This window comes from Morchella importuna (assembly GCF_003444635.1).
Source record: "Morchella importuna strain M04M26 chromosome Unknown Morimp01GS035, whole genome shotgun sequence".
Classification (NCBI taxonomy): domain Eukaryota; kingdom Fungi; phylum Ascomycota; class Pezizomycetes; order Pezizales; family Morchellaceae; genus Morchella; species Morchella importuna.
This window is the reverse complement of record NW_025763432.1, coordinates 479557-491718: the sequence shown is the minus strand read 5'-3', so window position 1 is coordinate 491718 and position 12162 is coordinate 479557. Positions and strand designations below refer to the sequence as shown.

Genomic DNA, 12162 nt, shown 5'->3' with positions numbered 1-12162 from the left:
TGAAGGGCAATCGTGAGATTAAAGTACTCGGCACTGAAGAATCCTATCCTTCAAGGCAATCTATTCAGCTTCTTTCCCACACGTAACCATAGGTGGGGAGGGGGGGGTCAAGAAGAATTGGGAAACATGCTCACCGGCACCTTCCGCAAGAGTGATGTTTCTGCACCTCGTATTCGCATATAGAAGGTTAGCCCTTAAGCTTAATGAAAGGGGCCAAGATTGATGGAGGTACTATATGCATGCACTCGCTTGAAACTTAGAGTAGAGCTTGTACGTGTCTTGTCTACCATGCAGCCAGGATTCACAGCCTCATTGACAGGCCCCAACTGCAGTGAGTTCAGCTGGCTTGGTCTCGAAAGACGTTGAAAAGGTTACCCCTGCCAAGACTTTCATGATCCCTTACGGGGTGTTGTGCGGTGCCAAGACTGGCGAGTGATAGCGCGTGCGTAGCAGAGAATTTGTCGTCGTCGTCGTCGTCGTCGTCGTCGTACGGACGGTGAGAGCCGATTGCCGACCCATGGCTCTGGGCCAAGTCGCTAGCCATGCAATAGAATCGTCTTTAGGGAAGGCTGGCTGGATTCTGGAACACATGGAGTAGGGTGGAGTAAGAAGAGTAGAGCCTCTTATATAAGGCTGCAGACTGTCATCTCTGCCTGGATTAGAATATTGGGAAGGGTGGTGTGGTCGATGCTGGTTGAAGTATATATCAGTGGATTGTATGGCCATGTTGATGGCCGAGACTAAAGTGCATAAAGGGAAGCCCTCCTCGCTTCTTATACTCTACTCCATTACCGGACACGTATCGATGTTTAGATACATCTATGTTCTCAACTCCCCTCCGGATGGACATAAGTTCTCTTGGGGACCCCAGTACAGCCATCCAACATCTCTCTATTACCATTTAGCACCGAAACGGCTCTCCCGCAACCAAGCCGAAACCCCCCCCCCCCCCCGCCGCATGCCATGCCACAGCCTCAACAGCCGATAATCAACCAGCGAATACCATACACCTGGCACGCTACCCATCGCAAGGCCTGAAAACCCGCTGTTTGACCGAGTTGGAACGTAATAGAGGATCGGAACAACTCACTAGGAAACATAACCACCGGGCTCCCGGTGCGGACAGATGCCTACAAGTACGCGCCCTGTTAATAGCCAGCCAGCATCACATGCAGTATAGTCTTCCCAAACTGTCCCGGCGGACCTCGTCTCGAAATGGCAGACACGGGGTAGACAGACGATTTTCCTCACTGGATAGACGGGCCCTCCGTGAATCTTGGCAGTGTGGATGGATGGTCTGGGACGGGCGTCGAGTCTCGTCTTAGCTAACTACATGTAGCTTCTGGGAATTTACGGATGGCATTGATAGCTACAGAGGCCTCACTTCACGGCTGCTCTACTAATTCATGGCCGGTAGTGTTGAATCCTTACGCGGGCGGGGTAAGGACACCGGAACAGAATACATGGTTTAGTGGGTATGCTGCTTAACTTTAGAAATCGTTGGAGAGGGCACGGCCACTACTATTGACGATAATCCAGCGATAGTCTATGTAGATACTCATATATTGCTAGCTCCAGCTGGTCTTCTGTCTCTCATCTGAGCTAGCATATAAGCCCAACTAGAACACCCACTACCAAAATCCGCCAGGTCGCAAGCTCGACACATATCTCCCCTTGCCAAATACCCACCATCTACCCCCCCCCCCCGTCCTCCGGTACTAACATATAATGAGTAAACCCAGCTCAATTGAAAAACAGGAGGTGAAAAGAGAAACAATAAAAGAAACCTCCCACAGATAACAATATCGTAAGGAAGTAATTATACAGATAAGAATACCGTTTTGCCCATACCATACCAAACCATACCAAACCCATCCAGACCCAAAAGGTAGAAATAAAAAATAAAAAACCCACCCGCCCAGACCCATCCAAGAAAAATGATTACTCAACAACCGCACGCACCCAGCACCATATCAAGAAATGAGAACACCACAGCCCACAAGGCCATGAAGAAGAACAACCACCCCAACACCACACCACCTACACCTCCACCTCCACCTCAACGACCGCCGCCCCCGCCCCCTCCTCCACCTGCACCTCCACCTCCTCCATGCGCACCTGCACCTCCTCCTCCATCTGCACCTGCACCTTTTTCAGCGGCATCGGCACCTCCACCACGACCACAACCTGCTCCGCCGGGCTTGTGGCCGCGTATGCTTGTGGGTACCACTCTGTGTGCGTGACGGTGAGGGTCTCGGTGCAGGCGCGTGGTTTCTGCGGCGGTGGTGAGAGCGGTGCGGTGGTGGAAGGGTGGGTGGGGGTGGTAGGGGAGAGGGAGGTGGGGGGGAGGTGGGGGAGAGGAGGTGTAGGTAGTGCAGGAATTGGAGGGCGGTGGGGAGGAACATGTTGTGTTGCTATCTCGACGGATGTGTGTGTGTTTGGAGATTGTAGATTAGGGATGTAGATGGAGAGGACCGAGGATTGTGGGTTTTTCGTTTGGTTGTTTTTGTTTGAGTTTCGTTTGCCAGTATACTATAGACGCGGAGGTGGAGGTGGAGGTGGAGATTATACAGTGAGCTAACTACTGTAGCTTAGCATCTATGTACCTTCCGCACTGCAAACGGCCGCTGCATAAGCTAGCTGGCCGTGCCGCGGAACAAACGGACTCCTGGAACCCTGGGGTGAGTGACAGCTCGCGTGGAGGTGGGTGGCTTATAATTGGTTTCTTTTTTTTGGTGCTACGTGAGTGATGCGGTGTGATCAGATATGGGGTTGTTGGTCTACTATTGAGTTGTTGCTGTGCTGGACCTTAGTGGTCGTCGAGGTTGGGGTGTTGTGATTGGAGATGGATGGCATGAGAGGTGAAGTGATGTATGACGTCACGGCCCAGTGCAAGTTGGAACAAAACAAGAATAAATTCAAACGGACCGAGTTTGGAAGACATGGTCTTCCCTCACTTTGATCCCCACTCCACGCATGTGGAATCGAATACCCTACTACTGCACCTCTGCAGCTGCTCTACTGGCTACTGGTATTCCACCCATTATTACGGTCCCCAAACAGGTCTAGACTAGACTGTCTGCAGAGCTCTATGTAGTTTTTACTATGTGACTGGCTAGCTAGACCACAAACAGGCAGGTCCCCAACTAGGCCTCACGCTCATTCCCATTGGCGAGCCATTCGAGTGACAAGCTGTGAGCCGGATTAGGGTCTTGGCTTTTGGGGCTAGGTACATTACGTTTGGGCCCTTAGGTAGAGTAGGGGTTTCAGGGGGTCAAATCGTGAACCAAACTGGAGGGAAGTATGGTAAGTATTTACCTACAGCGATAGGAATGATCTATGGAGAAAACAGTTACATGGTGCACAGATATTTCGCCATACAATTTCACCCCCCGTTTTTCCATAGATCATTCCGGTCGCTGTACATACTCTATAGTAGAGTTAGAGTAGATTATAATTGTCTGCCGGCGGATCCGGAGCGGTAGAGATCTCAATACAACGCATCCAGGAGCAAGCAAGCAAGCAAGCACGCAGAGTGAGTGAGTGACAGCATCCCCAGCCATCGATCCCCAGAGTCTCACTTGTTGTACACTCGTCCGAGGGCATCTCAATCAATCCGCGACAGACATCGCAACGTCAGAGTCAGTGTCAAGTCTACATACTCTATATACTCTACTCTACACAAGTAGTCCACCCCGAGGAATCGGGCGGGCATGCAAAGTGAAGTGGTGGGTGGTGGGTGGTGCGGGAAGCTAGCTGCAGCAGCAGCGACTCTCCTCTACACGCGCGCTAGCTAGTAAGTACGGCGGAGACATTCTGTGGGAAGCTAGGCGTGTGAGACATCTGTTTGATTTGGGACTGTGGGATCGGGGATGTGATCGGCGGCCCGTAGAGGACTGCGCCGATAGGTAGGTACATGTAGGTAGACACACGATTGGGTCTGGCTGCGTGCGTGCACGTGCCTAATTTGCTTCTGTGGACGGACCGGGGGTGGGGGGGGGGGGATAATTTTGGGGGACGTGCTGAGGTTGTTTTTGGTTTGTTTTGTTTGGTTTGCCTGAAGATGTGCGGTTTTAACTGCATGGTGTGTATGATATGACGGTACTGTGACTACATAGCATGATGGTGGTGGTTCAACTCAACACAGAAGCACAGAAGGAGAGGAAAGAAGGCAAGGGAGGATCAAGGGCGCCCGTCGTTGCCTACATGTACTCTACCTACCACATGCTGGACCGTTCACTGAGAGTCTGAAAGTGCAGCTAGCCGAGACGAGACGCGGTTATCTCTCAGAAGTACAATCACCCACAAACGTGACCTATGCACGAGCAGGGGTAGGGGTCCCTAGTGACGCGTAGAGATTGAGGCTGCTATTTTTTTTGTTGCACGGTAGAAAGAGTAGAGAAGACCTAAAGAGAGTACATGTAGGTTATATAGTTTCTAGCTGGGGAAGATCGATTTATTAACTGATTCCATATATGCGAGGATTGAAGGATGAGGCCTAGCTGCTATGTACATAATAGATGTATCTCAATGCATCCTTACACGGGTTCAAACACGTATTCATGCCTTGCCTGTGATCGATCGTTCATCCGTTCTGGAAGATGCTGCTTGATGGTCCGCCCCGGGGGTTTGGGGGGGGTGTTTTATATAGCAGTAGGCAGCCTTAGCTCTTACCATGTACTTCAGAGTACGCACTTCTGCTACACACAGTCAGTCAGTCATATGTAGGTCGATGCTGGTTGAATATCATTTGACAGGTAGGGTGTCTCTGGCTGTTACCTGGGTATGGGGTATGGGTACGACGGCTGCGGACAGGTAGGCAGACATCAGACATGAGTGAGAGAGTGAGTGAGGTATGTGGGCACTCTAATGTCCAAGTCGTCGCTTGTACAGTCGTCGGTCTGTGCTGGGTGCTGGGTGTTGGGTGTGTGCGACCAGCAAAGGGACAAAAAACCAAAAAACAGGCTTTTCTCTTTATGATCAGCCTTCCCGTCCTCTCATTATTAGAAGTCGTTAATTTCCTGAGAGAAGGAATTATTATTACTGCTATCACGCCCAACCAACCAACAAGAAGGTCAAGAGCTCTGATCAGATCACAGACAGCAAAACGTCTGAACGTCTCTCTCTCTCTCATCTCTGCTCTAATCTATTCTACTCCTACTACTACACTAACACACAAACCCACTCACACTCACACACACACTACGTACTGTCACCTCCCCCATCACTCCCCCCCTCTCCCCCTCCCCCCCTTTCATCGTGATCTGTGGTTGTGGTTTTGTTTGATCGATTCGATTCCCCCATTCATCCATCTCATCATCCAACACGCATTGCATTCTTCCGCAGCCCATCACATCATTTGTCAATTCCTGATACTGCTGCATACATACATACATTAGATAGGACAAAAAAAATATATCCACCCCCAACACTTACAACTCAATTTATCCTTTATCATCTTCCGTCCTTCCGTCCCTCCGTCCATTCATTCATTCCTCCTACTTCAATTCCCCCTCCTCCCTCCTCCCTCCTCCTCCCTCCCCCTCTCTCCCCCCTTTGGACAGAGTTCCTCCCCCCCCAGAACCTGTTCACATCCCTTTGTTGCTGCTGCTGCTATCGTTGCTTGTCTGCCTGAGCTGATTGCTGCTACAACAACCACCTAAAAATGCCCTCCCGCTCTGCTGCTCCCACGCCCTCGGGACACCGCAGACTCAGCGGGACCAGCAGCGTCTCCTCGCACCAACCAACGCCAGATCCTTCCCGCAAGCTGACAGAATCCCTGAGCTCCCTCTCGCTGCAAACAGCCCTCTCGTCCCCTTTCCAGCCAGGAGCCCCAGCAGCAGCAGCACCAGCAAACGCCACACAGCTGCTCCCCCGTCGGTCCAGCATGGATCTCCGTCATAGTGCAGGCTCAGGCCGCGACTCCACAACCTCATCCCCGCTGCCCGACACCCACCCCCGCAGAACCCTCTCCAGAGCACCCTCAACCCCCAACATCAGGAAACGGCCCTCAATCACCTCACTAACCTCCGACGGCACCTCCCCCTCCACGCTCACCTCCCCGCTCGTGCCCAACAGCAGAACCAGCCTCGGCCGCCGCTCCAGCATGATGTCGCTACGATCGCTCTCGGTTGCCACGCCCGACCCAGCCCTGCACATCCCCCCCCTGCACCGCAAGGAGGGAATCCCAGTCCAGCACCTGACAGCGCCAACAACCGTCGTCTTCCACGACACCAGCTACCGCCACAAGTACTCGCGCCCCAACACCACCAAGGCCGACCTCGCCAGCATCGTCGAGCGGCCTGAGCGCATCTCTGCCGCCACGCTCGGCGTCACCGCCGCCCAGACGCACATCGGACGGGCGAAACTGTCGCTGCGCAAGAGCGTGCGCATGGGCGGGCTGCTGGACCCGGAGGTCATGCTGGTGCATGCGCACGGCGACGGGCGGAGCGGGAAGAAGACGTGGCCGGAGGAGCTGGCCGCAATGTGTGGGCTGGCGGCGGAGAAGCTGGCCAAGGGCGAGTGCGAGGTGCCGAGGAACTTGCATCAGGGCGATTTGTACCTGTGTGCGGAGAGCAGGGAGGATATGGAGGGGTGCTTGGGCGCGCTGTATGATGGCGTGGATATTGTGTTTGGGTGTGCGAATGGGCTGGATGGGCATGAGATGGATGAGGAGGATCAGAGTGGCGTGAGGAGGGCGTTTGTGTGCATTAGACCTCCAGGTATGATTTTCTGCCATGGAGAGGAAAGTGGTGATATTAATTTTGAGATACAGGACATCATTGTGCTGAGACGCAGCCTTCGGGGTTCTGCTGGTTGAATAATGTGCATATCGCCATTGCCCACGCTGCGCGACAGCACGGCTTGACCCACGCCGTCATTCTAGATTTCGATCTGCACCACGGCGACGGCTCGCAGTCTATCGCGTGGACACTCAACAACATCGCCAACTCCGGCAATGCATCGACCAAGAAGACCGCCGGAATCCACGTTCCAAATATTGGGTATTTCTCACTGCACGACATCAACTCGTACCCCTGCGAGGACGGCGACATGGACAAGGTCAAGAACGCCAGTCTGAACATCGAGGCGCACGGCCAGTTTATCCACAACATCCACCTCAAGCCCTACAACAGCGTCGAGGAGTTCTGGGAGCTGTACGAGAACAAGTACTACTCTGTGATTGCCAAGGCGCGTGAGTTCTTGGCTGAAGCGTCAGTCTCAAAGCCGAAGAAGAATGGCAGAGAGTACAAAGCGGGTGTCTTCATTTCGGCGGGATTCGATGCCAGTGAGCATGAGAGTTCGGGCATGCAGCGGCATGCCGTCAATGTGCCTACGAGCTTCTACGCAAGGTTCACGTCTGACGCACTGGCCCTTGCGGAGCAGTATTGTGAAGGACGAGTGTTGAGTGTTCTTGAAGGTGGATATTCAGATAGAGCACTGATTACGGGTATTATGGCCCATTTAGCAGGTCTGGCATGTCCTTCGCCAACGACTGTGAGCGGGTTTGTCCCGCCAACAACTGGTCTACTGCCTGTTCCAGAACCGTATGCCACCAGGCCCTCATCTGCGGACCGTGGCTGGGACCCAGAATGGTGGGGCTCAGAGAGCATTGGAGAACTGGAGAGATACTACGAGAAGATGACTTTCAAAAAGGTAGTCACCGACAAACCTTCAACATCATACCTATCCGCCACCACCGCCTCCATCGCCCGCTCCGAGACTCCACGCCGCGTCGTAAGCAGCGCCGGCACCGGAAACAGCCCCCCGCTCCCACCACCCGTCATCCCATGGGAAGTCCGCGCCTTCGAACTCAGCCGCAAGATCATCCCCGAGTTCCAAGAATCCGTCGAAATCCCACCCCTCTCTAAATCGTCCAAAAACAAGCGCCACTCCGTCGCCGTCGTCCCCGACTCCAGCACCCGCGTCCTCCGCGACCGCAAGGCCAAAACCCCCGACGCCGCCGCCCCCCTCGACGTCCGACGCAGACGGACCACAACCGGCGGGGCCGTCAGCACCGCCTCCAGCCGCGCCCCCTCCCGCGCCCCCTCACGGGCAATGAGCACCCGCGGCACAACCCCCCTCCCACCACGAGACCTCGAGCCAATCCCCATCGCCACCGGCCGCCGCGTCGTCTCCGCCAGCGCCAGCCCCGTAGTCGTCGCTGCCCCCAGACCCCTCGCACGGAAATCCTCCGTCGTCGGGAATAGCGCTGGCCAGCGATCACCACCTGTACTGCTGCGCAAAGCATCGCTCACAACATTCGACGGCACGCGCACCACCGGCACCAGCTCCACCTCCCCGTCCGCCAGCTCTGGCAGCACATCCCCGCGCGCCGCAGTCGCACCAAAGAAGGAGGTCAGCGACGAGCTCGTCAAGAAGTTTGCGAAAATCAAGATAACCTACAAGAACCGCGAGAAAGAGGAGGAGATCCTACGCATGGAGCGCCAGAAGGAGGAACTCGAGCGCAAGCTCGAAGCCGAAAAGAAGCGTCTCTCCCGCGCAGCAAAGAAGTCGCCCACCACCACCACAACCGGCAGCGCAAGGTCGCCTTCAGCGGCGATGCCAAACGGCGGCGGGATGGCGCGCGCACGCTCCGTGTCTGGCGCGGGGTCGGTGAGGGCGCAGGTCAACGGCCTGGACAAGATGAGCGGGCAGGGGAATTTCCACGGCGGCGGGCAAGCGGCGGAGAAGGAGACGAAGATGGTGACGCCGCCGCTGCAGACGGGGACGCAGGCTGTGGATCGAACGTATCGGGGTGGGGATATTAAGTTTTCTGCGACGGGGCCGGAGCCGGGTCCTGCAGGGTTTATGGGTAGGACGGGGTAGGGGTAGGTTAATGTGTAATTGTACTGGATAGGGAGAAACCCGTGGGAGAAGGAAAAATGGGAAGTGTAGGGAAGGAGGGGGGGGAGGGCAGGGCAAAGGGCGTTTTGATTCATTGGAATAGGGATTGGAGCGGTGGGGGGGTATTTTTTTTTTCTTCTGCCTTTTTTCTTTTGTATCCCTTTTTTTTGTTCCCTTTCCTCTGTCCCTATCGATTCTCTTTTTGTCGGTCCATTGGAATTAGAAACACCCCTAGCCTCTTGGCCGTTCTTGTTGTTTTAGGATTTGGGCCGGGGGGGGAATAATTCATAAACTACTTTTTTTACAATACTCACCCAGTTTTGCTTTCTTCACGGCGGGCAGGCGGGTTTTAGTAGAAAGAACCGTTTTGGGGCGGGCTAGTCAGTCAGCCAGTCAGTCACGCACGGGGGTAGGATGGGGATGGGTGGTGGGGGGGGGGGGGATTGGGAGGATTAGTGTTTTTTTCTACCATTGGAGTTATTATTATTATTATCATTTTCTTGTGTTATTTTCTTAGTTGTTGTTTTTTCCTTTGTTACTATATTCCATTTGTCTATCTTTCTACGCACGCCGCTGCTGAAGTCGGGGTTGGGTTAGGGAGGGGAAGGGGTAGAGGGGGTAGAGAAATAAATGAATAAATCGGTCTAGTTTGATGCTGTCATGGAGGAGGGAGGTTTTGGGGGGGGGGGGCAATTGTTTTGTAGGATAGGATAAGACCGGGGCTGGAGTCGAATAATTCGGAGCAAAGTGGGTAGGCAGTTTTGGCCTACTACGGCTGAGGAGTGGCCATGGAAGAGTAATCGTGGCCGGGGGGGGGGGGGGCAGTTGCAGTGAGGTTAACGCCTTAGTACAGTCAGTAATCGTAATGGGAAACAATGAATATCAATGATCCTCTCTCCTCCTCCCTTTATTGCCCCCCCCCCCCCCCCCCCCCCCCCTTGTGTCACCTCCTCACCGAGAGCACCAGTGCTGCATGGCATCGATCTGCAACAGAAGTTTCCCATACCAGTAATTCTGCTGCTGGTCATGTTATACAGCGAGTGATGCCTCATGATTACCCGTAAAAAAACCTGGGAGGTTTTTATTGCAGCTGCGATAGGGATGATTGATGCTACACCAAAACTACATGTACCTACTCGCGGTGTCGAAAAGTCCTCGGGTTATTTTTTTTAAAGAAAGTCCTCGGGTTATGTATGACCTGAATCTAATTATAGCTTATCTCTCTCTCCCGAGGACGTTTCTTTGGTGTAGAGTACATACGTAGAGATAGCTGATCTTCCCCTCTTTCTCGGCTAGGTCTGGTTACATGGCCCGGAGGCTTTTTGGCGCAGTAGATAGATATTGACGTCCAGAGACTGCTTATATGTAAATACCTACATCTACCGTCCCGCAATTAATATCCTTTCTCTCATGGAGCGTTTAGGCTCAGTGGCGTTTCTCTTTTTTGAAAAGAAAAAAAAGATACGGGGATACATATGCTAGAACCAGCGGGGCTGTGATCAACAGGATCAGAGTTTAATATTTCCCTAGTTCTATCACGGTCTGCACCTTCGACACAACGTCCTATGTAGATCCCATGTTTAACGATTATCTACTCTAGCGTAGGCACATTTTTCTTGACGCTCGGATGTGGTTCCTGCTTCTATGCCTAGTATCACCAAGTACCATCGACCCCACACGAGACAGAAATGTGTTCGAAAGATATGCAATTCCATGAGCTAGATACGCAAACAGTGTCAAGACTCCTCCCAAGAACCCAAATTTGAAAAGAAAAAAACTACCTAAACCAATCCATGATCCGATGCGCATGCCATTAAAGAGAAATCAAAAACTGTTTGAGTATGGAAAAAAAACACAATCCTGATAAAAATCGTAAACTCATCTCGCAAAGCACCACCAAACACAAAATCATAGTAAGAAGAGAACGACACAAGGAAAGTGATATTATCTCAAAGAAAATAACGCTCCTCCAATCCAACGTTTGTTTACTCCACACATCGAGTAGTTACAAGGCCGAATTAACTTAAGCATCCTCACGGAGAAGTGGAGCTCTCTCGCCGCCCTCTCTTGCCTCGCTAGCACCAAAGACCTCTGGAAAAGCAACGGCGCATGTAGAAACGAAAACAATGCTCATAATGGCGAACGCAAACGGCCACTGGAGAGCAATGGTCTTTGTGAAGAACTGACCAACACCGAGTCCGGCACTCAAGAATGCGGTTGCAAAGCCAACGTGCCAATCCTTGAAAACAGCCAAGAAGAAGCCGGCGTAGACGACGATTCCCCAGATGGCAATGTTTGCAAGAATGCGGCAGATCAAGTCGTGGCAGTGGACCATCACAGCACCGTTCCACACCACGAGGAAAAAGGTGAAGGTCAACGGCATGGCAACAACGGGGGTGTGGATCCAGCGGGGGAGGGTCGAGTGGCGGAGATACAAGGCGGTGAGCTGCAGGAACTGAATCACCTGTACCACTTCGGAAAGGAAGAAGTGCGAGCGGCACCACAGCATGATCCAGGCAAAGTGAAGGAGGTTGAAAAGGATAAAGTGTGAGCCAACCGAGGCTGCAGCCTTAACGTGGGCTTCATTTCCGGAGAAAAGATGCCAGATGTAGCCGACTTGGAGGATGTAAAGGACAATCCAGTAGATGGATACGAAGACGTGAGATTGGGTGAAAGGAGTCACGTGGAGATTCGAAATTCCCTAAACACAAAAAGACAAAAATTAGCAAATGGCTTCAAGGTTATGTAATGAAGAGATCAACGGCCACAGCTAAGGCTCGTGATCGAGCAGTGCCTCCAACTACAGAGATTTCTGCTCGTCACAACATTTGAAACGGAAGAAGGTTATCCATAGTACGAGCTTCCCGTGATCCCACAGCAGTTCATACTACATAGGTGCCTCCGTCACGCTCACGTTTGGATAAAAGGGTAGCTTACAAAGATGGTTCCATTGGTATAGCTTCCATCCAGTGGCGGGCTATGGGTGTAGACAATGGCTGTGACGAAGGACAGTAGGAAAGATATCAGGGTGAAGATTTTGTACGCCAGAATGTTATGCTGAGCATCAGGATCACGAGAGAATGGATTGGCTGCAAATACACCAACGTTAGCATCAATCACGACTTAAATTGGTAGAGGGAAGAATTACTGGGACCCATGACTGTTATTGCTGTTGTTGATGCTGTTGTTGATGCTGTTGCTGCTGTCACTGGTGTTCAATTATCTTTCCTCGCAGTTTCTTCGTCACACACGCAGGAGAGAGATGAAGGTGTCCAGAAGAAGAAAGAAAGGGGATCTGTGGTGGTTTTAATACTC

The 12162-nt window shown here is 52.6% G+C and overlaps 5 protein-coding genes across 5 annotated transcripts; 1 reads left to right on the top strand and 4 right to left on the bottom strand.

The window, feature by feature from the left end:
• Positions 1–18: 18 nt before the first annotated feature.
• Positions 19–544, bottom strand: LAJ45_09370 (uncharacterized protein; the record flags this gene model as incomplete). Its single annotated transcript, XM_046118913.1, has 3 exons — positions 19–48; positions 135–160; positions 376–544. 3 exons carry the CDS (start codon positions 542–544, stop codon positions 19–21), a joined length of 225 nt encoding a protein of 74 aa, XP_045967991.1.
• Positions 545–2040: 1496 nt separating this feature from the next.
• On the bottom strand, positions 2041–2633 carry LAJ45_09369 (uncharacterized protein; the record flags this gene model as incomplete). The annotated part of the gene is made up of 2 exons (XM_046118912.1): positions 2041–2532; positions 2607–2633. The coding sequence occupies 2 exons, from the start codon at positions 2631–2633 to the stop codon at positions 2041–2043; spliced, it is 519 nt and encodes a 172-aa protein (XP_045967990.1).
• Positions 2634–5665: 3032 nt separating this feature from the next.
• Positions 5666–8829, top strand: LAJ45_09367 (uncharacterized protein; the record flags this gene model as incomplete). The annotated part of the gene is made up of 2 exons (XM_046118910.1): positions 5666–6722; positions 6776–8829. The coding sequence occupies 2 exons, from the start codon at positions 5666–5668 to the stop codon at positions 8827–8829; spliced, it is 3111 nt and encodes a 1036-aa protein (XP_045967988.1).
• On the bottom strand, positions 5899–6420 carry LAJ45_09368 (uncharacterized protein; the record flags this gene model as incomplete). The annotated part of the gene is made up of 2 exons (XM_046118911.1): positions 5899–6151; positions 6242–6420. The coding sequence occupies 2 exons, from the start codon at positions 6418–6420 to the stop codon at positions 5899–5901; spliced, it is 432 nt and encodes a 143-aa protein (XP_045967989.1).
• Positions 8830–10870: 2041 nt separating the features above from the next.
• LAJ45_09366 (uncharacterized protein) lies at positions 10871–12005 on the bottom strand (the record flags this gene model as incomplete). The annotated part of the gene is made up of 3 exons (XM_046118909.1): positions 10871–11548; positions 11785–11936; positions 11996–12005. 3 exons carry the CDS (start codon positions 12003–12005, stop codon positions 10871–10873), a joined length of 840 nt encoding a protein of 279 aa, XP_045967987.1.
• Positions 12006–12162: the final 157 nt, after the last annotated feature.